The sequence below is a fragment of the Pseudochaenichthys georgianus genome, chromosome 2 (assembly GCF_902827115.2).
Source record: "Pseudochaenichthys georgianus chromosome 2, fPseGeo1.2, whole genome shotgun sequence".
Taxonomy (NCBI): domain Eukaryota; kingdom Metazoa; phylum Chordata; class Actinopteri; order Perciformes; family Channichthyidae; genus Pseudochaenichthys; species Pseudochaenichthys georgianus.
Genome location: NC_047504.1, coordinates 11,952,972 through 11,976,318, shown reverse-complemented (window position 1 = coordinate 11,976,318; position 23,347 = coordinate 11,952,972). Strand labels below are relative to the sequence as shown.

The 23,347-nt window shown below is 43.3% G+C and overlaps 1 protein-coding gene and 2 non-coding genes across 5 annotated transcripts; 2 read left to right on the top strand and 1 right to left on the bottom strand.

The window, feature by feature from the left end:
* The first annotated feature begins 186 nt into the window (after positions 1 to 186).
* Positions 187 to 260, top strand: trnai-aau (transfer RNA isoleucine (anticodon AAU)). Its single transcript has one exon. It is a non-coding gene; the product is annotated as a tRNA-Ile (tRNA).
* Positions 261 to 602: 342 nt separating this feature from the next.
* gart (phosphoribosylglycinamide formyltransferase) lies at positions 603 to 21,277 on the top strand. Of its 3 annotated transcripts, XM_034101946.1 has the most exons (23): positions 615 to 687; positions 876 to 958; positions 4,473 to 4,630; positions 4,734 to 4,829; positions 4,910 to 5,084; positions 5,535 to 5,646; positions 7,555 to 7,623; positions 7,704 to 7,829; positions 8,167 to 8,254; positions 9,580 to 9,665; positions 9,905 to 10,073; positions 11,239 to 11,470; positions 13,391 to 13,485; positions 13,651 to 13,760; positions 15,150 to 15,348; positions 15,929 to 16,180; positions 16,475 to 16,627; positions 17,791 to 17,994; positions 18,157 to 18,315; positions 18,752 to 18,882; positions 19,565 to 19,706; positions 19,868 to 19,983; positions 20,463 to 21,277. In XM_034101946.1, the coding sequence occupies exons 3-23, from the start codon at positions 4,486 to 4,488 to the stop codon at positions 20,658 to 20,660; spliced, it is 3,057 nt and encodes a 1,018-aa protein (XP_033957837.1). In that variant the 5' UTR covers positions 615 to 687; positions 876 to 958; positions 4,473 to 4,485; the 3' UTR covers positions 20,661 to 21,277. The 3 variants fall into 3 exon arrangements, with proteins under 3 accessions (XP_033957845.1, XP_033957837.1, XP_033957828.1); XM_034101954.1 differs by lacking the exon at positions 876 to 958 and having other exon boundaries at positions 603 to 687; XM_034101937.2 differs by lacking the exon at positions 615 to 687 and having other exon boundaries at positions 734 to 958.
* On the bottom strand, positions 4,123 to 4,195 carry trnah-aug (transfer RNA histidin (anticodon AUG)). The gene has a single exon. It is a non-coding gene; the product is annotated as a tRNA-His (tRNA).
* Positions 21,278 to 23,347: the final 2,070 nt, after the last annotated feature.

Genomic DNA, 23,347 nt, shown 5'->3' with positions numbered 1-23,347 from the left:
CTGGAGTAGCTATGGCAACAGTCCCGATTTTAAAATTGAATTTATCACATACTTCAATGATATATGATAGCATTTGGTTGTGTAGCGTTTCTTGCTATAGTATGAAATAGTGAAATGGGGAAGCCAAGCGTACGACTTATATAAATGTTAAGGTATAATAATTAACAATTTGGTCGTACGAAATGTGGCCGGTTAGCTCAGTTGGTTAGAGCGTCGTGCTAATAACGCGAAGGTCGCGGGTTCGATACCCGTACTGGCCATCTCTATTTTTTAATGCAACGCCACAATTAAACGTCCTTTTTCACTACTATCACTATGTTTCAGGATAATATATTTTGATTGTAGTGATGTTCAAATGTTTTTTCGATGTTATTGTAACCATGCAATGTATTTGTCTATTATGATCTACACTGTCGGGTATCGGGTATATTTATATTGTTGTGTATTAAATAGATATACTCAATAGATATACTAATATGTATATTCACATAATTATGCAACCTGTAAAGTGACAAGAAAACGATTAAATCAACATAAGAAAATACTTTTATTTTTTAACCGAGTTGAAGATGTAGACTTTGGAAAGTCAACTACGACTCCCATGATGCACTCGTCGGTTACACCCCTCGGAAGTCGAATAACCCCAAACTTTTTTCCCAAAAAACGAAGCTTGTGCAGCAGATAAAGGTAATAATATATATATATACTAACACCAAACGATGACACTGTGCCTGTTTTAAGGTTTTGATCACTTTCTGACAACTTTAGGAGGCTTTTGTGTGTGTTTGGCGCTGTGCATCATAGTATATTAGATCCACGTGGTGTGTGTGTGTACGCGTGTGTGTAATGTATTACCACACTGTATCCACGGTCAGTCTGTAGGCTGAGAGCAGAGGACACACACTCCTGACTGCTGTCCTGAACCTTTTTCTGCTTCACACACACTAAACACACACAGGTGAGTGTCAAAACAGCATGCTAAGTGATCATGTGTTCGCTAATGTCGCTTAAAATGTGTCAATACTATTATTATTTTCGTGCAAAAGGCAAATACATGCATAGTATTCATGCTTTACTAGCTTGTGCATGAACACGTTGATGTTGTTTGGATTAAATGGTTTGTATGTTGACGTTTTTGAGATATTGAGATAGGAAAAGATACTTCAGGTCTGTCTGTCCTCCATCTTCTATAGCAAAGGTTACGTATATATAAATGAATGTACAGCCATAATTCACCGTAAGTAAAATGCTTGTGCGACATATTTTACATTATTTATCCACATAAAAATGTTAGTTTATGCTGTAATATTAGTTGTGTGGTTAAAAATCAAAGTGGAGTATGAAGGGAAGTTATCACAGAACCTACAGCACTTTTCTTTGATTGTATTAAGGGCCTTTTTAAATAAGCGATGACACATGCATTTGATTTGCTCCCTGGCATGTGAGTCTCACGAGTCAAAGCCAGTGATTTGACTAATTGTGGAGCATGTGCACCCACTGTGCAACACTCACCCCTTTGTACTGTGCAATACTGATCAAATATCTAGTATTTACTTTAGTAAACAATTTCACAATCCTCAGGTAACTTTGTGTTAGACATCTGATCTGGATTATTTTTAAACAAAACTGTTTTCTGTTGAGTGGATGAACTAGGGAACCGATTGTATTGGTATCAGCGCTATTGGCGAGTCCGCTTATCTGTTCTTCATTGATTCCCGATACATTTTCTGTCTGTGTGAATGAACAAGAAGCCTAATACAGATTTTCAGGATCAGTCAACGCTGCTTTATTCTGAATTAATCTGCTAAACCTGCTCGAGGGTGTCATTTTATTATAGCTTAGTATTAATGTCAAATACATAGCATTTCTGGAATTGTACCCCATGTTAATGATCAAATCAAACTTTACATGGTTGCACAAATTGTCAGTATCTCTAAAAATCAGCTTCTAATCTGCAAATAATACAAAACATGCATAACAGGATGTATCGGTCTGATGAGGCAGAGACTATACTGTATATCACGCTGATAATGGCTTCGTGTTTCAATGCAAATGCTTTTGCCGGTGATTTGGTCGGCCTGGTGACCATGCCATTTAATTGTTGACTTGTGTTTTTGTTCTAGTTGATTGGACCCGTGTTAGTGTGACATTAAAAGATAATGAAAGACCCCATTCCTCAGAAAAGGTCAACGCTTCCTCGCAGTTTAGGGATCTACTTTTCGTTATAGGTCAATCTTTGCATGCAATTAAATGCTCAGCTTCACGAGCGATTGAAGGCAAGTGAAGTTTCAAGAGTCACGGCTTTATTGTCATGTGCACATTAGCTACAGTGTGGATATGTCAATGAAAAACTTAGGTCACAGAACAGGCTCCTTCAACAGTGCAACATATATATATATATATATAGGACATGGAACAGATAAAATAGTGCAAGAGAATGGTTTGAGATGTGCAAATAAATACAAATAACATAGAAGTAGTGCAACAATTAAGTGGAATGACATGTTGGATAAATAATTTGCAAACAGATTAATGTTTTGGATGTTCTTTAAAAGGTTCAGGTGTTTAATTCAGTTCAGGAAGTGTTGCAGAACAGACCTGAAGGGGGGCATGGTTTGATTTGAATGCTGAATTCTCAGATCTATTGTTTCTTCCTCAAGTTTATTTATATAGCAATTTTCAACACAAGGCAATTCAAAGTGCTGTACAAAAATGAAAGACATTAAGAGCATAAAACACATTAAAAAGCAAAGATAATAAAACTTGAATAGGACAGGTACATGAATAAAAGTTACAGTGCAGTGTGAGATGTGAATAGTTCAATTAAAAGCAGCGGCAAAAAGAAAGTCTTCAGCCTGGATTTGAAAGTAGTCAGAGTTGCAGCGGACCTGCAGGTTTCTGGGAGTTTGTTCCAGATATTTGGAAATACCCCTCACCACATTCTCACATTCCTCTCGTCCTGGGTTGCGGTCGAATAGTCCAAAAATCAGCTCCTATCTCCTATTCCTTGACCTCTGAGTGAAACGTCACGGGGTTAAGGGATAGTGGATAGGAGAATTCAAAAGGACTTAGGAGAAGAGACTGCGGTACTTTAGAGAATCCGCACTTTCACTATCCGACGTGTTTATGATGCGCCAGCGGACGTCATGAATGTGCGTCTGCTGCTGTGGGGGAACCATGGAAACCACAGTTTTCTATACAGCGGACTACAACATGGATGTTTAATAAGAACGAGGGACTACTGTGAACTCATCTGGAGACTCTGCACCGTGCTCTGATGCTGCTGCTTTAGGCTTTATGAACGTGGACAACAGAGAAACATATTCTTCAGGACCAAAGCTGGAATTGAAATAAAAAAGGAAAGTGAAACTTCTGCTCGTCACCCTCTCCCTCCGGTCCACATTAATACCAATGATCCCAATACGTATGATTGTATGAACTAAAGATCTTAAAATCAATACAAATGTATTTATTATAAACGTTAGTCCTTAACATCTATCACTGTGTATATCACCATTCAAACATCTTTTAGAAGTTGAACAAACCCCACACAGCTCAGTGAAGACTGAGATGTTGACTTTATTTGATCATTTCAGTAAAAACTAACGTTCATATTTCTCTCTTTGATTATAATACTGATGAACGTTCAAAACAAAGCACTTTGGCAACTTACCACCTATGTTTTAAAATGCTTAATAAGCACCGTAACTTTCATGATATCATTTCTCGGTCATAATCGGTTGTTTCCGTGAACGGCCGACTGTTGAGTGACGGCAAATGCTGCGGCTGCAAGGCATTGTGGGGCAGCATTTTCTCCTCTCCTTTCGGTTAGGGAGGTCCAGTGGTTCCTAGGCTAAAGGAGGCTATAAAGGAAGTTTGAAACCTCCTTTCCTATCATCTAGAGAATTGGAACGGCACTTATCATGGCTGCCACTGAGGGACTTCCGGGTCATTTCTCTCCGTTAGGAAGGTTCCTAAGCTAAATGGACTATTCGACTTCAGCCTAGGAGTCGAGGAGGGGAAATTAGAGTATTGAGAAACCTCATTCCATGTGTACTTTCATGGACAGTTTTTTGAGAAGTACATTAGGAAATGAGGAACAAGTGATTTACTAAAGTGAGACGAGCTAGCCAGGAGTCGAACCTGGAATCGTCTGATCCATAGTCAGACGCGTTATCCATTGCGCCACTAACGCTTTGTTTTTTCTTTTGTAGCAGCTTTTAAACTGTAGAAAATGAACAAAAAATGCAGTAGGTAGGTTGAAGCAAAAACCTAAAAGCAGACGAGAACTGCTGCCATGACCCGGATTCGAACCGGGGTTGCTGGGGCTGATTGATTGATTGATTGACGACCCTCCGTTAGGAAGGTTCCTAAGCTAAATGGACTATTCGACTGCAACCCTGGTCTTCCTGTGAAATGATAGTTCTTTTGACACTTTTCTAACCTTTTGATATTCCCTTCATCCTTCTCAGCTTCTTAGGTACCATGGCAGAGAAGGTGCTGGTGGTTGGAGGTGGGGGGCGGGAACACGCGTTGGCCTGGAAACTCGCCCAATCTCCGCTGATTCAGCAAATTCTAGTCGCTCCTGGCAACGCAGGCACGGCCAACTGTGGGAAAATCAGCAACTCGGGTAAAAAGTGTATTTATTTGTATAATTTGAAAATATGGGAAGGAACATATAATCATCAGCGTATAATAATAATAACCCTCCCACCCTCTCGCTCTTCATGCAGAGGTGTCGGTGAGTAACCACGCCATCTTGGCTCAGTTCTGCAAGGATCATCACGTCGGGTTGGTTCTGGTCGGCCCTGAAGTCCCGCTGGCAGCAGGTGATATATCTCCATCTCCGTCGTTTTAACTCTGGTGCTTCTTCATAGTATCCCTCCTCTAACTTGGGCTTCTCTCCCAGGCATTGTGGACGATCTGACGGCAGCAGGAGTTCCATGCTTCGGCCCGTCTGCCAAAGCCGCTCAGCTCGAAGCCAGCAAGAGTTTCTCCAAAGCCTTCATGGAGAGACACGGCCTCCCAACAGCGAGATATGGATCCTTCACCGACGCCCAGGAGGCCTGCAGCTTCATCCGCACGTCAGTACCACACACACACACACACACACACACACACACACACACACACACACACACACACACACGTCTTATAGCAGTGTTTTTGTGCAGAAGAAAGTCCTATTGTATGATGGATAGTTTAAAGATGGACATATTTACAGGATATAAGAGATTCTAATTGAAAAAGATGATGTTTCCACAAGCAAACTTTTATTTCCAGAGCAATTAAACATCCAAAATGTAAAATAGAAACTGTTAAACCGCTGAAGTTGTCAGTTGGTTTCAACTTTCTGTGACTTTTACAGACGGAAAGTCATCTCTTTGGGCATTTTCCGACAGCTTTCAGCCATAAAACAATATATCTAACACTGCAAATGTTAAAAGGTCCACTCACAAAATGTTATCCTGCATGTCAGCGATGCAGCATCTACTCTCGATGTGTGTGACAAGACGTTGGGTTTATTTCTGCAGGGCTGATTTCCCGGCGCTGGTGGTGAAGGCGAGTGGGTTGGCGGCGGGGAAGGGAGTCATCGTGGCTTCAAACCAGGAAGAGGCCTGCCAGGCTGTGATGGACATCATGAAGGTAACACACATCAATCCGTGGGCTCTATGTTTACTAGACTTTAACCTGCACTCACATCTACACACTTTTCAAAGTCAACTTTATTGTCAATCTTTCAGTTTGTGTGTACAGACGGAGAGATCGAAATACCGTTTCCCACAATACAAAAAATATGTATCAACAGACACATTCATACATATGCTGATTGTGTATATAGGATCAGAGATGGGGTCGTTACTAAAAAAAAGTAATATATTACACTACTTCGTAACTTTACTCGTAACTTTACTCGCAGGGCCCGCCCCTCCCTGCAGGCAGATCACGCAGACTGCTAAAGTTTCAAATGTTCTCTTTAGTTCAGTTTCCATTGTCGCATAAGACTGATCCAGATCCTGAATGTGTTCCTATCTGACCGTGGCTGTCCTCTGTCTTCTGCTATCTGACCGTGGCTGTCCTCTGTCTCCTGCTATCTGACCGTGGCTGTCCTCTGTCTCCTGCTATCTGACCGTGGCTGTCCTCTGTCTCCTGCTATCTGACCGTGGCTGTCCTCTGTCTCCTGCTATCTGACCGTGGCTGTCCTCTGTCTCCTGCTATCTGACCGTGGCTGTCCTCTGTCTCCTGCTATCTGACCGTGGCTGTCTTCTGTCTCCTGCTATCTGACCGTGGCTGTCCTCTGTCTCCTGCTATCTGACCGTGGCTGTCCTCTGTCTCCTGCTATCTGACCGTGGCTGTCCTCTATCTCCTCCTATCTGACCGTGGCTGTCCTCTGTCTCCTGCTATCTGACCGTGGCTGTCCTCTGTCTCCTCCTATCTGACCGTGGCTGTCCTCTGTCTCCTGCTATCTGACCGTGGCTGTCCTCTGTCTCCTGCTATCTGACCGTGGCTGTCCTCTGTCTCCTGCTATCTGTCCGTGGCTGTCCTCTGTCTCCTCCTATCTGACCGTGGCTGTCCTCTGTCTCCTCCTATCTGACCGTGGCTGTCCTCTGTCTCCTGCTATCTGACCGTGGCTGTCCTCTGTCTCCTGCTATCTGACCGTGGCTGTCCTCTGTCTCCTGCTATCTGACCGTGACTGTCCTCTGTCTCCTGCTATCTGTATATTTTGCGCAGTCTATCTCTGCTCACGCTGTTGCGTCGGCGTGTTCTCCTGCGTGTTGGCCATGTGTTGCACTGGAACCAGACACCGCAAAGACTTCAGCCGAGCACGTACGAACTGCACGTACGAACTGCACGTACGAACTGCGCATGCGTGAGTGGCAATAACTCTCCTTACCAGCAGGCGGCGGTAGTGTGTATCCGTCATTCAAAACAGGCAACAACCGGAAAACAGAGAAGAAGAACAGCCTACGTGATATAAACAAACAACAAATAGCTGTGCGTTAGCTTCACCTTAGCATGTGTTCGCGTTACACTACTCCGTTACCGACAAAAGTAATATTATTTCACACCCAACTCTGTATAGGATATACATATTTTTAAAAATATTTAACATGTTCATTCAAATTCTCAATGTTTTATATCTTGATTCAACGTTATCACTTTATTAAAAAAAATATATATATATTATTTTGTAATTGTTATTCTACTTTGTTAACTCTGACCCTGTTGCTCCTATTCCTATTTCCTCAAGGGGATACATAAAGTGCCATCTCATCTCATCTTATGAATCAGCCATGGGAGTTACTTTAGTGAGGTGTGCAAAAGAAAAGAAAATGGGCTGCAGTATGTAGCGAATCATTTTTTGTAAAATGACTGCAGAAGCTATTTTCATGAGATCTGGCAGTGGGTGTTGTTGGCTGAGTAATACCTAGATTCTGTCGTGAAGATAATATTTCTATTGATTGTTAAAGTAATGCACATATTGGTCTTTTTAAGCGTCTTCCAGTTTACTCATTTGAAAGCTAAATCTGTTTCTTTAACGCTTTGTTGCAGGACCGAGCGTTCGGATCCGCGGGCGACACCGTGGTGGTTGAAGAGCTGCTCGAGGGAGAAGAAGTGTCCGTGAGTAGACGTGAAGTCCATGAAATAACTGAACCGACTTTACCTCAAGGTGACAGCGTGTGAATACTCTCTCTCTGTAGTGCCTGTGCTTCACTGACGGATTCTCAGTGGCTGCGATGCCTCCAGCTCAGGATCACAAACGACTGCACGACGGCGATTTGGGGCCAAACACCGGCGGCATGGGAGCCTACTGCCCCACCCCTCAGGTACATATCTCAGTCTTTTGTTGTGTTTTAAGAAGCAGTCCGCTTGTGAGATGTACACACGCCTCAGTTTACAGTTCACTCAAATCTCCACGTTATTGCTCACATACACACGCAAACACACATTTAAATTCTCTGACCTTTCCCTGGGTAGTTGGTACAGACGGGTGCTAGTTAAAAATTAAACATTACAAAAAGGAGGTGTTAGAGCTCAGATATCTTCTCTCAAATGTTTCAAGTGTCAGTCGTCGTCTCGCTGTACTTTTTTCCATAATGAAGACGTTATGTTGGAGACTGATCATTTTCGTGAAGCCATGTTTTAACTCTGTCTCCCTCTCAGGTGAGCCAGGAGGTTCTGCAGCAGATCACAGAGAGCGTCCTGCAGAAGACTGTGGATGCCATGAGAGAGGAAGGGGCTCCTTATGTGGGTAAGGGATCTTTTTCCAGACTCGAGATTCAAAGGCTTTATTCTCACAGCCAAAAGGTTGCTCAGCTGAGCAGGGGTCTCCAACCTTTTTTAGGATGAGAGCTTTTACATTTGGGATTTGCTTGGCGAGCTACTGCCAGCTAAAATCTCGCCTAGAGCAGCAAATTGGTTAGAACCGGCCCTGATAGCGTAGGAAACGGGCTCCGTGTTACAAGACGGGTTGGGGGTTTGGCGGTACTGCTGCAGACTCTCTGCACACACACACACACACACACACACACACACACACACAGGCCCGTACTGGCCAACATGAGGCCCCACGCATAGTTATATGTTGAGGCCCTCTGTTTCGCGAGCGTCGACGGGGGGTGGGGGGGTGCATGTGGTGCTAGTGGAGCCTCGCAGCGGCATAACCGTTCCGCGCCATACTAATTGCGCCACATAAGCGGATAGGTGCGTCGCATTTTCGGCTCAGTTGAGGCGAGGCCCCCTCCGCGAGGCGAGGCCCCCTCCGCGAGGCGAGGCCCCCTCCGCGAGGCGAGGCCCCCTCCGCGAGGCGAGGCCCCCTCCGCGAGGCGAGGCCCCCTCCGCGAGGCGAGGCCCCCTCCGCGAGGCGAGGCCCCCTCCGCGAGGCGAGGCCCCCTCCGCGAGGCGAGGCCCCACGCAGTCTGCATGATCGGCCTGTAGGGAGGATCGGAGCAGAGACACACGTTCACTAAGCGGAAAAACGATATCCTGTCACAGAGATCTGATATTTTAAAGTAAAGTCAACACATATCGACCCTAAATAAAGTCTATATTAAGAACGAGAGATGTTTTAACATATGGCTTGAACAAATGAGCGAGGGTGATGACGTCAGAGCATCGTCCTATGTGCCGGGGCTGAGCCCCGCACAGCCCCGGACCAATTTAACCCCTGCTTGCGAGCTACCGGTAGCTCGCAATCAACGTGTTGGAGACCCCTGAGCTAGAGTGTAGATATGGCAATGAAAATCTTAAGTCCCACGCTCCTTCAACATAAATATATATAAAACATAAAACAAATAGTGCAAGAAGAAACGGAGTAGAAATGAAATGCAATATTATGTTGCAAGTAATGCAAATGATTTTTAACTATTTACCTGTGAAATATAATTCAATAAGCTACATTTTGTAAGTGAGTAAGTTAATGCAGGAGTCCATACACATGTAAATAGAACAAGAACAGATTGTAAAATTAAATCCCGTACAGTATTTTCTCTCAGTACTGGAGTCCGAATTTTGGAGAGTTGTGGGTTAATGTAACAAAGCCTGCGTCTCATTTATAGTTCCTGTTTCTATTTCCAGGTGTGCTGTATGCAGGCCTGATGTTGACCAAGGAGGGGCCAAAAGTCCTCGAGTTCAACTGTCGCTTCGGGGACCCCGAGTGTCAGGTGGGCGTTTATTTGATCCGCCTTATACACTACATGTCCCCGCATCTTTCGAACCACATCAGGGTCTTCAACCTCCTGATCAAAGTGTATTGAATGGCTCTGACCTGCACCTTAGCACACACACACACATGGATGACCCCTCCCCCCCTACGCTTCGCTGTTTTATTTTATTATTTGTATGTATAATGAAACTGAAATAAAAACTAATATCAACCCTCTGGATGTGCTTCCACTCTCAGGTGCTTTTGCCTCTTCTGAAGAGCGACCTTTACGAAGTAATCCTGAACACAATGAGTGGGAAACTGGCCTCTAGCGCCCCCGTGTGGCACCGGGACAGCTCTGCAGTCACCGTGGTGATGGCCAGCGCTGGATACCCCGGATCCTACAAGAAAGGAGTGGAGATCACAGGTGGGAATGATTTATTCAAGGCTTTATTGTCATGGCGATATGTAGATATGGCCATGACACACTTAAGTCACGGGCTCCTCCAACATAAAACCAATAAAAACAGTGCAAGAAATAACAGAATGGAAATAAAATAGTGCAAGAGAATGTTTTGAGATGTGCAAGAAAAGTCTATACATAATTAAAACTACATTTAAATTGAAGATGTGTTGCGTTTCATTGTTTAAAATGATAACAAACTGTATATCTAAATGCGCTTCCATTACAGTTTAGGAACTGGGGCAGTTACCATAGTAACGCAGTGTAGGCGGAGCCGTGACGTCATCTTCAATGAGCGCCCCAGAAAAACAACACAGCCGTTAGCTGTTAGCACTCAGCGCTCACAGCTCCTCATATCTGTTCAGAAACTAGACAGAAGCTAAACCAGTACAAACCACAGACTGCCTGTGTCATGGCGAATACAGTCGCTGGTTTATTTATGTCTGTAGGCCGTTGTTGTGAGCGTGGACGGTCGGAGCATATATAACGTTAGCTTAGCCAAGCTCCATTTAGAAAACACGCATTTTAAAAGGTTTTTCGTCTGCCGTCTGTCTGCAGACTTGTCAAAGCATTAATTCATGGTTTTTACTAACCGGTATCAGTGTGTTGTTACTTCGGCATCATTTTGAAACGTGTATTACAATTAAATCACGGCTCGGCACGCTTAAAGCGAGCTACCCGCTGCAGTGGAAACGGCCATATTGAGACAGTTGAGCCAAGTGCGACACCTTGTGGTAAAAGTCGGTATACCATACAGGCGAGAGTAGGCATGATGTTTGAAGATTATAACACCAGATGCATCCATATTTAACATGCCCAAACATTTCAAGTAGAAGATGAGAAAAGCACTCGGCGCACAGAAAATGTGGAGACGAGTTTAATATGCATTTAATTAGCTGGAATTCAACAAGGCTTAACAATGAAAAGCAGCAAATCTTCCATTTAAATGTAGTTTTAATCATGTATGGACTCTTCTTGCACTATTTCTATTTTATTTAAAAATAATGCAAAACCGATTACAATTCTCCAAATAGACTAACCATATTCAACATTTCCTCACAGTCGTCTTTTTATATCTGGTGTTTTAAAGCTGCGTATACCAGCAAAGTAACCCCTCCTTTCTCCCCAGGTTTGTCTCAGGTTCAGGACTCGGGGCTGCAGGTGTTCCACGCCGGTACATCTCTGAAAGACGGGGCCGTGGTTTCCACCGGGGGGCGAGTTTTAACAGTCACCGCCGTCAAATCGTCCCTGGAGTCGGCCCTAAATGCAGCCAATCAGGGCGTAGCATCTGTCGGATTCCCGGGAGCCGTGTACCGAAGTGACATCGGACATCGTGCCATCGCTCACCTGAAGCAGCACAGGTGTGTGTGAAAGAAGAAGAAGCTAAAACATTCCTTTTCTGTTTTTTTTTACATCTGTTTTTGTTCATTTCCATGCCGTATATCTTGGAGCACTTAAAGAATAAAACAACTTCACTTTGGATTTACTTGTGTCCTAGTATTTATTTTAATCAAGAAAAGTCCAACACCAGAACTTCCACATTGATTTGAACACTTTAGAGCTATCACGATTTACAGAGAGGGCAAAAGTACACACATCAATTACTCAAGTAGAAGTACAGATTTTTTTATTTTTATTTTTATTTATCCTTTATTTATCCAGGAATGTCCCATTGAGATACAAGATCTCTTCTTCCAGGGAGTCCTGAGATACTCGTGTTTAAGAATACTCTGGTATTGTGAGAAGTAGAAAGTACAGGTATTTGGGTTCAACATGTAAGAAGTAGAAAGTACAGGTATTTGAGTTCAACATGTAAGAAGTAGAAAGTACAGGTATTTGAGTTCAACATGTAAGAAGTAGAAAGTACAGGTATTTGGGTTCAACATGTAAGAAGTAGAGAGTACAGGTATTTGAGTTCAACATGAGAGAAGTAGAAAGTACAGGTATTTGTGTTCAACATGTGAGAAGTAGAAAGTACAGGTATTTGTGTTCAACATGTGAGAAGTAGAAAGTACAGGTATTTGTGTTCAACATGTGAGAAGTAGAAAGTACAGGTATTTGAGTTCAACATGTAAGAAGTAGAAAGTACAGGTATTTGTGTTCAACATGTAAGAAGTAGAAAGTACAGGTATTTGAGTTCAACATGAGAGAAGTAGAAAGTACAGGTATTTGTGTTCAACATGTGAGAAGTAGAAAGTACAGGTATTTGTGTTCAACATGTGAGAAGTAGAAAGTACAGGTATTTGTGTTCAACATGTGAGAAGTAGAAAGTACAGGTATTTGAGTTCAACATGTAAGAAGTAGAAAGTACAGGTATTTGTGTTCAACATGTGAGAAGTAGAAAGTACAGGTATTTGCATTCACCATGTAAGAAGTAGAAAGTACAGGTATTTGCGTTCACCATGTAAGAAGTAGAAAGTACAGGTATTTGTGTTCAACATGTGAGAAGTAGAAAGTACAGGTATTTGAGTTCAACATGTAAGAAGTAGAAAGTACAGGTATTTGAGTTCAACATGTGAGAAGTAGAAAGTACAGGTATTTGTGTTCAACATGTGAGAAGTAGAAAGTACAGGTATTTGTGTTCAACATGTAAGAAGTAGAAAGTACAGGTATTTGAGTTCAACATGTAAGAAGTAGAAAGTACAGGTATTTGAGTTCAACATGAGAGAAGTAGAAAGTACAGGTATTTGAGTTCAACATGTAAGAAGTAGAAAGTACAGGTATTTGAGTTCAACATGAGAGAAGTAGAAAGTACAGGTATTTGGGTTCAACATGTAAGAAGTAGAAAGTACAGGTATTTGAGTTCAACATGAGAGAAGTAGAAAGTACAGGTATTTGGGTTCAACATGAGAGAAGTAGAAAATACAGGTATTTGAGTTCAACATGAGAGAAGTAGAAAGTACAGGTATTTGGGTTCAACATGTAAGAAGTAGAAAGTACAGGTATTTGGGTTCAACATGAGAGAAGTAGAAAATACAGGTATTTGTGTTCAACATGAGAGAAGTAGAAAGTACAGGTATTTGTGTTCAACATGTGAGAAGTAGAAAGTACAGGTATTTGTGTTCAACATGTGAGAAGTAGAAAGTACAGGTATTTGTGTTCAACATGTGAGAAGTCAAAGTAAAAAGTCGTCAGAAAAATGAGTAGTGGAGTAAAGTACTGATACCAGAAAAATACTTAAGTACAGTAACGAAGTATTTGTACTCCACTACTTCCCACCTCTGATGATCTGATACCTTGATAAATATGTAATCAGCGGTGTTTCACTGTGTTTCTGACAGAGGACTGACCTACAAAGACAGCGGCGTGGACATCGCTGCCGGTAACAAACTGGTGGAAATGATCAAACCTCTGGCCAAGGCAACGTCTCGCGCTGGTAATTTTTATTCTCATGTATAAAATCTAAATTCTCTTGTTTTAAACTGCTGAGTCATGATTGCTGTACTTTATAGTCATTTTGTTGTACATTGATGTAACACAAATGCAGTCAAATGTTTTGAAATGGCAACTGTGGCTATAATTGTAGTATTTTCTTCACCAGGGTGTAATGCAGAACTTGGAGGATTTGCTGGGCTTTTTGACCTGAAAGCTGCAGGTTTTATCGACCCAATCCTGGTGTCTGGGACCGATGGAGTGGGAACCAAACTCAAGGTGGGACATCTGCAATATCCAGTGTTCGAATTACCCATTTGCTTTCGGGGGAGCCCTATTGTTCAGTGCACATCCTGCTACTAAATATGTCACACGCACGCTCTGTTCACTGGAGCAGCAGTGCGGATGCGATCAATTGCTATAAAAACACTCAATGGATACCTTTCATTCCACTCACTCCATCTTTTCTGCCTCCAGTTAAAAGGCAGGTCACGGGCATTGTCAGGTTAGTGCAGGTGGCGCCGGCGGCTGCGGCCGTTGTTGAAGCCTCTTCGGGCTCCGCATCGGCAGGCCTCTCCCTCGGTGTGGAGCTGTCAAACTCGACCCTGACGCCGCTTACAGCCGGCCAACTAAAAGTTATTCCGTTCACGTTGTAATTTTTAGACTCCTTCGCTTCTTTGCTGGTGAATCCAAAAGCTGCGAGGCTTGGCTGTTTTCATTTCACCATCATTTTTATTACAAAGCCAGAGTTGTACAAATATCAATATGAACATTTCAAATACCGCGCCGGCATCGCCGCCGTAACCATAGCAACGTAAGTAGCGTAAAGACTGCAGCGCCGCCACGTACAGATGGCGACACCCAGAAATATTCACAAATATAAAACAAATATTCAGAAACTGTAACGAACAATGACTATTATTTATTTCAAGAACTTTTATTTACAGAAACTCAACATTTCTAATCTGTGTGACACAAATACGGTGCCCTTATACCATTTTACGTCACATATGTGGCACCCGATGTAATTTCAGAGTCTGGGAACAGATGAGAATCGAATGTAAGAAGCATCGACTCACTTTAATTTGGCTTTGATAGATGCCAAGTCGGCGAAATAAATAATAATTTACACGTGGAAGTAATTAAGCAACAGGGTATATTTCCTTATGTGTAAAATGATTAAAAGGCTTCTTAAAACCCCTGAACTGAAGTGTTAAATATCTGGGATAATATATTTATCTGTAATTTATACTTAATCTGTTTTAGTGCTTGAACATCCTACAAGTGACCAAACCTGATAAGTGTTTCCTTCTGTGCTTTCTACACTCTTTAGATGCCAAGTCGACAAAGAAATAACCATTTACACGTGGAAATAATGAATCAGCACGATTTGTTTGTGTGTAAAAGGATAAAAAGCCCTGATCAGAATTTCAATCATACAAAAGTATAAAAGATCTAATTTGAAATTTAAATCCCCGGAATCTCCACTCGGATAAATCTGTTGTTTTATCATCATACGCACAAAGAAATGGCAATGAACTTCTTCTGACCCGAGCGCCTCCAACAATCCAACATATATAATAAAATACAAAATTAAAAAGTAGTGCCTATATACAGCTGCATTTTATCAAGGATTTTGCTTTAATAAAAACACTGCTTCCTCCTCAGATCGCGCAGGCGTGCGGGCAGCACGGCGGCCTCGGTCAGGATCTGGTGGCCATGTGTGTGAACGATGTTCTGGCTCAGGGCGCCGAGCCGCTCTTCTTCCTCGACTACTTTTCCTGCGGCAGGTTGGATGTGGATGTAGCTTCATCGGTGATCGGAGGCGTCGCTAAAGCCTGCGAGCTGGCCGGCTGCGCTCTGCTGGGTGAGAGGCTCAAGGCTCAAGGCTTTTATCGTCTTTCGTACAGAGCTACAGTGTTGATATGACCATGTTGGGTCACAGGCTCCTCTAACAGTGCGACACAATAAAACAGATACAATAGTGCAAGTAAATACTATTTGTCAGAACAGTTCCTCTTACTCAATCAGGCAGTATTCCTTGTTGCTGGTTTCTTAAACATTTAACCCAAAAGAGACATTTTAATACCCGTCAAGTTCTTCTGGGTTTTGGCCGATAGTCAACTTGATAGTCTTGAGGGCAACAGAGGACGCATGGACAATTATTTCTTGTCTTTATTTTCTGTTCACCAGTTGAAGACCAAAGGACAAAATAAATATTAGTAACATTATAAACATGTGTTATTCCTCATTGCATTCCTGACTTTTCAGGGTGTTATCATTCAAATGTAAAAATATATCATTAACTTAAATGAATTAATAAGCAAGTATTTTTCTCTACCTCGAAGCCAAGCAAGCCAGAAAACCCCATTGATTACCATTTGCACAAAAATATAACTATCAAAAGGAGCACAAACTAATTACGCTGCTTAAAAAATGTTTTCCAGGTGGAGAGACCGCGGAGATGCCGGGCGTCTACGCTCCAGGTGAATACGACCTGGCTGGGTTCTGTGTTGGAGCGGTGGAGCGAGAGGCTCTTCTTCCCAGGATGAAGGACATCGAGGAGGGCGACCTTCTGATCGGACTCGCCTCCTCCGGGGTCCACAGCAACGGATTCAGTCTGGTCCGAAAAGTCCTGGAGAGAGCGAACCTCAGCTACAGCTCTCCGGCTCCATTCGGCACGTCGGGACAGACCGTGGGTGAGTCCGACTCAGAGAGGAATTAGTAGATCAGACTATCTTTCCCTTCTATTTGATGTTTCTCATTGCAATGAGAAAAGTTATCGTGAAAACGGTGTGTATTTTATATCCAGTACTAACACAAATCTGAGTGTTGTCATAGCAACCCAGTCAATCAGCTGCTGTCTATAGAAATTGATGAGTTCGGCAAAGAAACACAATATCGATATTAATACCACTTGCTGCCCACCGTCTCACCGTCTCTCCGTCTCTCTGTCTTTCCGTCTCACCGTCTCTCCGTCTCTCTGTCTCCAGGCGAGGTGTTGCTGACGCCTACAAAGATCTACAGTCGTGTTCTGCTGCCGATCCTCCGCAGCGGGGCGGTGAAGGCCTACGCTCACATCACAGGGGGGGGTCTGCTGGAGAACATCCCCCGCGTGCTGCCACAGGAACTGGCTGTCGATTTAGGTGAGTCGACACATGCGTTCAAAAGGCACGATCTACAAGACTCGATGTGCCATAAGTATTAACGCGGAAACACGAGCAATCTGTCCGTCAGCCGGCCATTTACGGAGAAATGCACTGTTTTCGACTTCCTTGACTCTGAGTTCTGTTGCCCCAATTACGTGTAAGGTGGGAGAAGCCTTCAGATCAAGGACTTAAGTAAAAGTAGTATACTGCAGGGTAGCTTGTAAAATTAAATTAGGCAGATAGTCGACTTGAGGAAGCTTCATTTGCATTCTGTAGTTTGTAGGGGTGTAATTTTTTTAGGACGTGCGATATTAAGTAGGTACATTAACTCAAATCAATCAATCAATCAATCAATGTTTATTTATAGCCCAATATCACAAATGTTACATTTGTCTCAGTGGACTTCACAGTGTGTACAGAATATCAGTATGACAATACGACACCCTCTGTCCTTAGACCCTCTGACCTCAGACCCTCTGTCCTCAGACCCTCTGTCCTCAGACCCTCTGTCCTTAGACCCTCTGACCTCAGACCCTCTGTCCTCAGACCCTCTGTCCTCAGACCCTCTGTCCTTAGACCCTCTGTCCTCAGACCCTCTGTCCTCAGGCCCTCTGTCCTTAGACACTCTGTCCTCAGACCCTCTGTCCTCAGACCCTCTGTCCTCAGACACTCTGTCCTCAGACCCTCTGTCCTCAGACACTCTGTCCTCAGACCCTCTGTCCTCAGACCCTCTGTCCTCAGGCCCTCTGTCCTTAGACACTCTGTCCTCAGACCCTCTGTCCTCAGACCCTCTGTCCTCAGACCCTCTGTCCTCAGACACTCTGTCATTAGACCCTCTGTCCTCAGACACTCTGTCATTAGACCCTCTGTCCTCAGACACTCTGTCATTAGACCCTCTGTCCTCAGAAAATGCACTATATATCGTGCAGCCCTAGTAGTTTGAGGGGGGGGAAAGTATGTAAAGCCTATTTGAGCACTGGGAAAAGCACTATATACATCGTATGTATTATTATTATTATTATTATTATTAAAAAGGAAAGAAGACTTAAAACATTCACAATATTTTACATATTCTGCACAATTTCTGCAAATTCTCTGCATTTCTCGAGGCGCCTGTGGATCTTATTTAAGGCCTTTTATCCTCGTCCCTATCCCCCCAGATGCCTCTCGATGGAGCCTCCCTCCCGTGTTCTCCTGGCTGCACAAAGAGGGCCGTCTGAGCGAAGAGGAGATGACTCGAACCTTTAACTGTGGCCTCGGGGCGGTGCTTGTTGTTTCCCCTCTGGACGCTCAGAGGGTCCTTCGCCAGCTTCAAGCCCCCGAAGAGGCGTGGATCGTGGGGTCCCTTTCCCACAAGCAGCAGGGTGAGACACTGAACCTGTATCGTCAAGTAATATATAAATAATATGTTGCATTGTTGGAGCAGCATGGGAACTTATCTACACCGCATCTACTGCGCGAAAGACCCCAATAAAGCTTTGGAATCTTTGAATTGTGAACGCTTTTTGTTTCGTTCGTGAATGCAGGAGCAGAGCCTGTGGTCGTCCGCAACCTGAAGCACAGTCTGATGAACGCAGGGCCGGTTTCCAGCGGCGAGTTGGCTGTCAATCAAAACGAGGGTAGCCATGGCGACGGCTGCACGCCACGCAAGAGGACCAAAGTGGCCGTTCTCATTTCTGGCACAGGTGAGCCTTTTTTGGGGGGGAAAAGATGGATAGTAGATTTATTTTCAAGCATTAGGTAAGAAGACTGATGCCACTCTCGTCTTTACGTGGTGGAGAGGTTGGAATCTGATTTATTGATTCTGTGGACAGGTGTCTTTTATTCAGGTAACAACGTTGATATTAGGAGCACTTTGCTAAAGGAATATTACTTCTGTGGGAGCCAGAATTCCTGTTGGTTGCAAGGGCATCAAATGCTTATTTCCCACAGTTAACTTACTTTTATATAATGTCAATTTCTAAATTTTCTTTTTGATAATCTCTCATTAGTAAAATAAACCTACCTTTACAATTATAGACCGTTCATTTCTTTGTAAAATCGGCAAGGGATCAAATACGTATTTCCTCCACTGTACACTATAACGTGTTTTCAATATCCTCCATTTTGTTTTTGCCCCAGGCACCAACTTGCAGGCGCTGATCGAACAGGCCCGGCGTCCTTCCAGCTCCGCAGAGATCGTGCTCGTTATCTCCAACAGACCTGGAGTTCAGGGCCTGAAGAGAGCCTCGCTGGCCGGCATCCAGACACGGGTAAACATATTAATAATAACAAAAAGATTTGGACAAGATATTTAAAACAATTTGTGCAAAAAGCCTGGGTCTAGTTGCTGTTCCCTTAAATAAATCCCGACTAGTATAGAGGGATGATAGTGTGGAACAATATGGTTTTTCTTTCCTGGTTTGAGTTATAAAAGTTTGTCGTTGGAAGCAGTAGTAGTTGTATGAAAACATATACCGTACTTGTCGGACTATAAAGCGCACCTGCATATAAGCCGCCGCAGCAGCTACATTGTCCGTCTGTCTTGCTCTCGTTCTGTCTCTCGGTTCCACTTTTACTTTGGCGCGCTACCTGTCTCACTCTTTTCCGGCCTCCAGCTTTTCCTGCTGGAGCCCGCCGCTTAAAGGTGGCGGGCGCGGACCGGTCCTAGAGCCCATAGCGTTAAAGGTGGTTAATTTTACCTGTAAAATCCATAGATTTAGGAGGTGCCCTAGTGGCCGTTAGCTGTACAAACAAAATGGGGGAAAAAGTCGCGGCTTACAGTCCGAAAAGTACGGTATATAGACGGTTAAATCATGAGATCTTACTGATATTTGGAACCAAGAAATCCACACCCAAGCATTTAAATTGAAGGACAAGGCAAGACGATACTGCTTTAATAATTCCCTCAGGATGACCGAAACTCTAATGCTTTTGTGTCCGATCCAAACTCAGGTGGTGGACCACAAGTTGTACGGCAGCAGAGCGGAGTTTGACGGCACCATCGATCGAGTGCTGGAGGAGTTCGGGGTGGAGCTGGTGTGTCTGGCCGGATTCATGAGGATCCTCACAGGAAAGTTCGTCAAGAAATGGAACGGTGGGAACCGTCTTTAAGTTTGCACGACTTAATGACGACATGTCGGGTCATTAGTTGAACTAATCTATATTATATGATTATGTGTTGTAAGTCATGCTTGTGAGTTTTCGGATGCCATGACAACATGATGGTCTTTTACATTTGGTATTTTATTGTGACAGGAAAGCTGATGAACATCCACCCGTCCCTCCTGCCTTCATTCAAGGGGGTGAACGCCCAGAAACAGGCTCTCCAGGCTGGGGTGCGGGTCAGTGGCTGCACGGTCCACTTTGTAGCAGTAAGTACGACTCCAGACAAACTGTGTGTGTGTGTGTGTGTGTGTGTGTGTGTGTGTGTGTGTGTGTGTGTGTGTGTGTGTGTGTGTGTGTGTGTGTGTGTGTGTGTGTGTGTGTGTGTGTGTGTGTGTGTGTGTGTGTGTGTGTGTGTGTGTGTGTGTGTGTGTGTGTGTGTGTGTGTGTGTGTGTGTGTGTGTGTGTGTGTGTGTGTTGTGTGTGTGTGTGTGTGTGTGTGTGTGTGTGTGTGTGTGTGTGTGTGTGTGTATTCTTTACTGTCAGATTGAGGGAAAACACATTTTACAAGTCATCACTGTTATTGCAATTATGGTATTAAAGCTTAATACAGTGTCGTCCTAATGAACTGTAACTTTTAACTAAGTAGTATCCTTTAAAATGTTGCTACGACATCACGTACACCAGACTTGCCTTTTCTGAAGATGTCCTAGTTTCACAGCCGTCGTTTTGTTCATCTGTCTTTCAGGAAGAGGTGGACGCGGGTGCCATTATCGTGCAGGAGGCGGTGCCCGTGCTGAGCAGCGACTCCGAGGAGAGTTTGTGCGACAGAATCAGAGAAGCCGAGCATCGAGCCTTTCCTGTCGCTCTGGATTTGGTGGCAAGCGGCACGGTCAAACTCGGAGAAGACGGGCACATCGTGTGGAAATCCAATCCACAGAGTTAAAAAACAAACCCAGACGAATGCCACTTTCCTTCCGTTACTTAAAACTAGTTCCACAAAAGTTACAAAGCATCAAACAAGGTCAAGATGGACACCTGCAAACGGTCCTTTCTTTTTCAAAATGTCATGCTGGATGGAGATAGGTAGATTTTCGTGGGATGCTTAAAGCTTGCATGCATCCATTTCAACATCTTGTGCCTCAAACTTGAGTTAAAGAAAACACCCACATTTTCATTACTGCTAGTTCTACAAAAGAGACACTAACAAAGCGTCAAACAAGGCCACTTTTTACTGCTTTAATACCTGAAAACTGTCCTTTGTTTTTCATGTTAAATTGAAATGGGTAGATTGTCTTATTTCTCGTGGGATGCTTAAAGCTTGCATGCATCCATTTAATAGCAGCATTTCAACATCTTGTGTGAAGAGGCCTCATACTTGACCACAATTACATTCCAATGGTTTATTTTTAATTAATGTTAGTTGCACTGGAATCGAACTCCTAAAAAAAGTTATATTTGTAATTCTGATGGAATCTATTCGTATAATAATAATGCATCTTTGAATGTCTGTGTAGTTGTGATTTCATCATTAAACCTGCATCGTGAATGCATTAAAAATGATTTTGTGGCATTTTGTTTATTTAATTTTACGAATTTCACATAAAATCAGAAGGACTTTAATCTGGGTTCATTATTTGCACACAAAGTGGAGTTTGAACATGAACATGGAATAGTTTTATTTGCATTATTTAAATGTATACGTCCAGTTTCCCACAGAACAGGCACAAAAGGTACTGTGAAGTGGGATCAGTCATGGAGCTCAGAGTGGAAGATGTGTGCTCTGTAGAGCTGAGGTTCTGTGTTCAATTCCTATCTTGGGTCGACGTAAAGAAAATGACTTTGAAAGTTATTAAATGTTTCTTTCTTTGAGGTTGTGACAGAAACACTGCTCAGATCTCAGACTGTTCTGAAGTACTGAACGCTTAGCTTCGACCCTCATGAAGTGCAGTGGTGTTTCCAAATACAACACCCACCCGGTGAAAATGTTTTTTTAAGTCCAAGACCCAAAGTGTAGAATTAGATTACGACACCAAGGTAACCCCGGTGAAATGGCTCACAGGGATAAAGCACTGCCTTGAAGGCCGGAGGTTGGTGGCTCAACGCTTATCATTTGCAGTGACTTTTAAGGTAAAGCAAGATAATGAATTCAAATAAGCAAAGAGAACAGTTTACATTAACATCTGGTGGTGGTGCAATTTCGTTAATAATAATAATAATAATATTTTTATAGAGCCTTTCAGGAAACCCAAGGTCGCTTTACAAGTCGGGTAGGGGGGGGGGGGGGAGAAGTAGGGGAAAAATAAAATATTAAACTAACTATGTTTTTCGTTCCATACTTTCTACACATTGACTTTGTCTCACAACCCCAACCAAGAGAAACTCTCCACCAGAACATCGACTCGGGTCATTCAGCTCAGAGTGATACGGACGGATCAGAAGACCAGAGGTTGAGTGTTCGCTTTTTAGCGGGATCAGTGATATCAACAATCCAGATTAAAGAAGAGCAGAGTTTTACATTAACTTGAGACCATGGTAGCTGTGGGAAAGTCTGTCGACCAATCACAGGCTGAGATCTGACAGTTTAGATGCTAACAACGCTGCTGAGGTTTTGGGATCGATCCCCGTGACGTGCAGAGATATTCTGAAGGCCAGCACCCAAAGTGTAGAATTAGATTACCAAACGAAAGTGTTTCGGCCGAAGTCAAATGGCTGACTGGGATGAAACCATGCCTCGATGGCCCGAGGTTCAATCTTCTTTATTTGCACTGGTATTCCGGTAAAACATCCAAAATGGTGGGAAAAAGCGTAGAGAAGAGCTTTTAATTCACTGATGTTGCTAGCACAATGTGTGACTTACTTACAAGGACAGCTTTTTTCAGATGGACTGCACTATTTCGTTTTTTATATTTTTCTTTGTGACATAATCTACCCAACAACACGTCAATGTCTCAATCTAATAGCTCAGAGTGATACGACGCGGCTCAGGCGAGCTGAGGTTTTGGGTTCGATCCCCGTGAGGTGCAGAGATCTTTGGAAGTTCAAGACCCCAAAGTGGAGAATTACATCACCTAACGAAACAATATCGACCCAGGTCAGACCCAAAATCCGTAAGAGGTAATAGTCACTGGTGAAGTGGCTCAGAGGGATAGAAGACAGACTGTGAGACTGCAGGTTGCTGGTTCAAGGCTTTTCAGGTGCCGTAATCTTTAAGGTCCAAAAACACAAATTGAAAGGTCATAAGTAAAGCGATTTTTGAAGTGCAGGTCGAGTTCAGGTCCGCTGCTTAGCATGCGACACTCGGAGTAGCTGAGTTAGGCAGAGTCGCTGCGGCACTATGACTTTTTGAGATATCCTTTGTATCACAAACTCTACCAAACACAATAGCAAGTCTCACATCAAATGGCTCAGTGAGACACTATCGCGCCGAAGAGCTGAGGTTTTAGGTTCGATCCCCATGAGGTGCAGAGATGTTTTTGATCTTCAACACCCACTCTTCAAGTGTAGAATTAGATTACCAAACTAAAGATAATGGTCAAATTAATTTAAATTTAGGTGTTCAGCCCAAAATGAGAATTTAGCTCATAACCGCGAAGCTTACATCGAGCAAGTATGCATTAAAATGTACTCAGT

Bases quoted from the DNA above. Each gene is read 5' to 3' on its own strand.
- gart (XM_034101954.1), top strand. From the start codon at position 4,486: ATGGCAGAGAAGGTGCTGGTGGTTGGAGGTGGGGGGCGGGAACACGCG. The intron at 5,647-7,554 runs GTAACACACATC...GCTTTGTTGCAG, and splicing joins CTGTGATGGACATCATGAAG to GACCGAGCGTTCGGATCCGC. The intron at 19,707-19,867 runs GTGGGAACCGTC...TTATTGTGACAG, and splicing joins GTTCGTCAAGAAATGGAACG to GAAAGCTGATGAACATCCAC.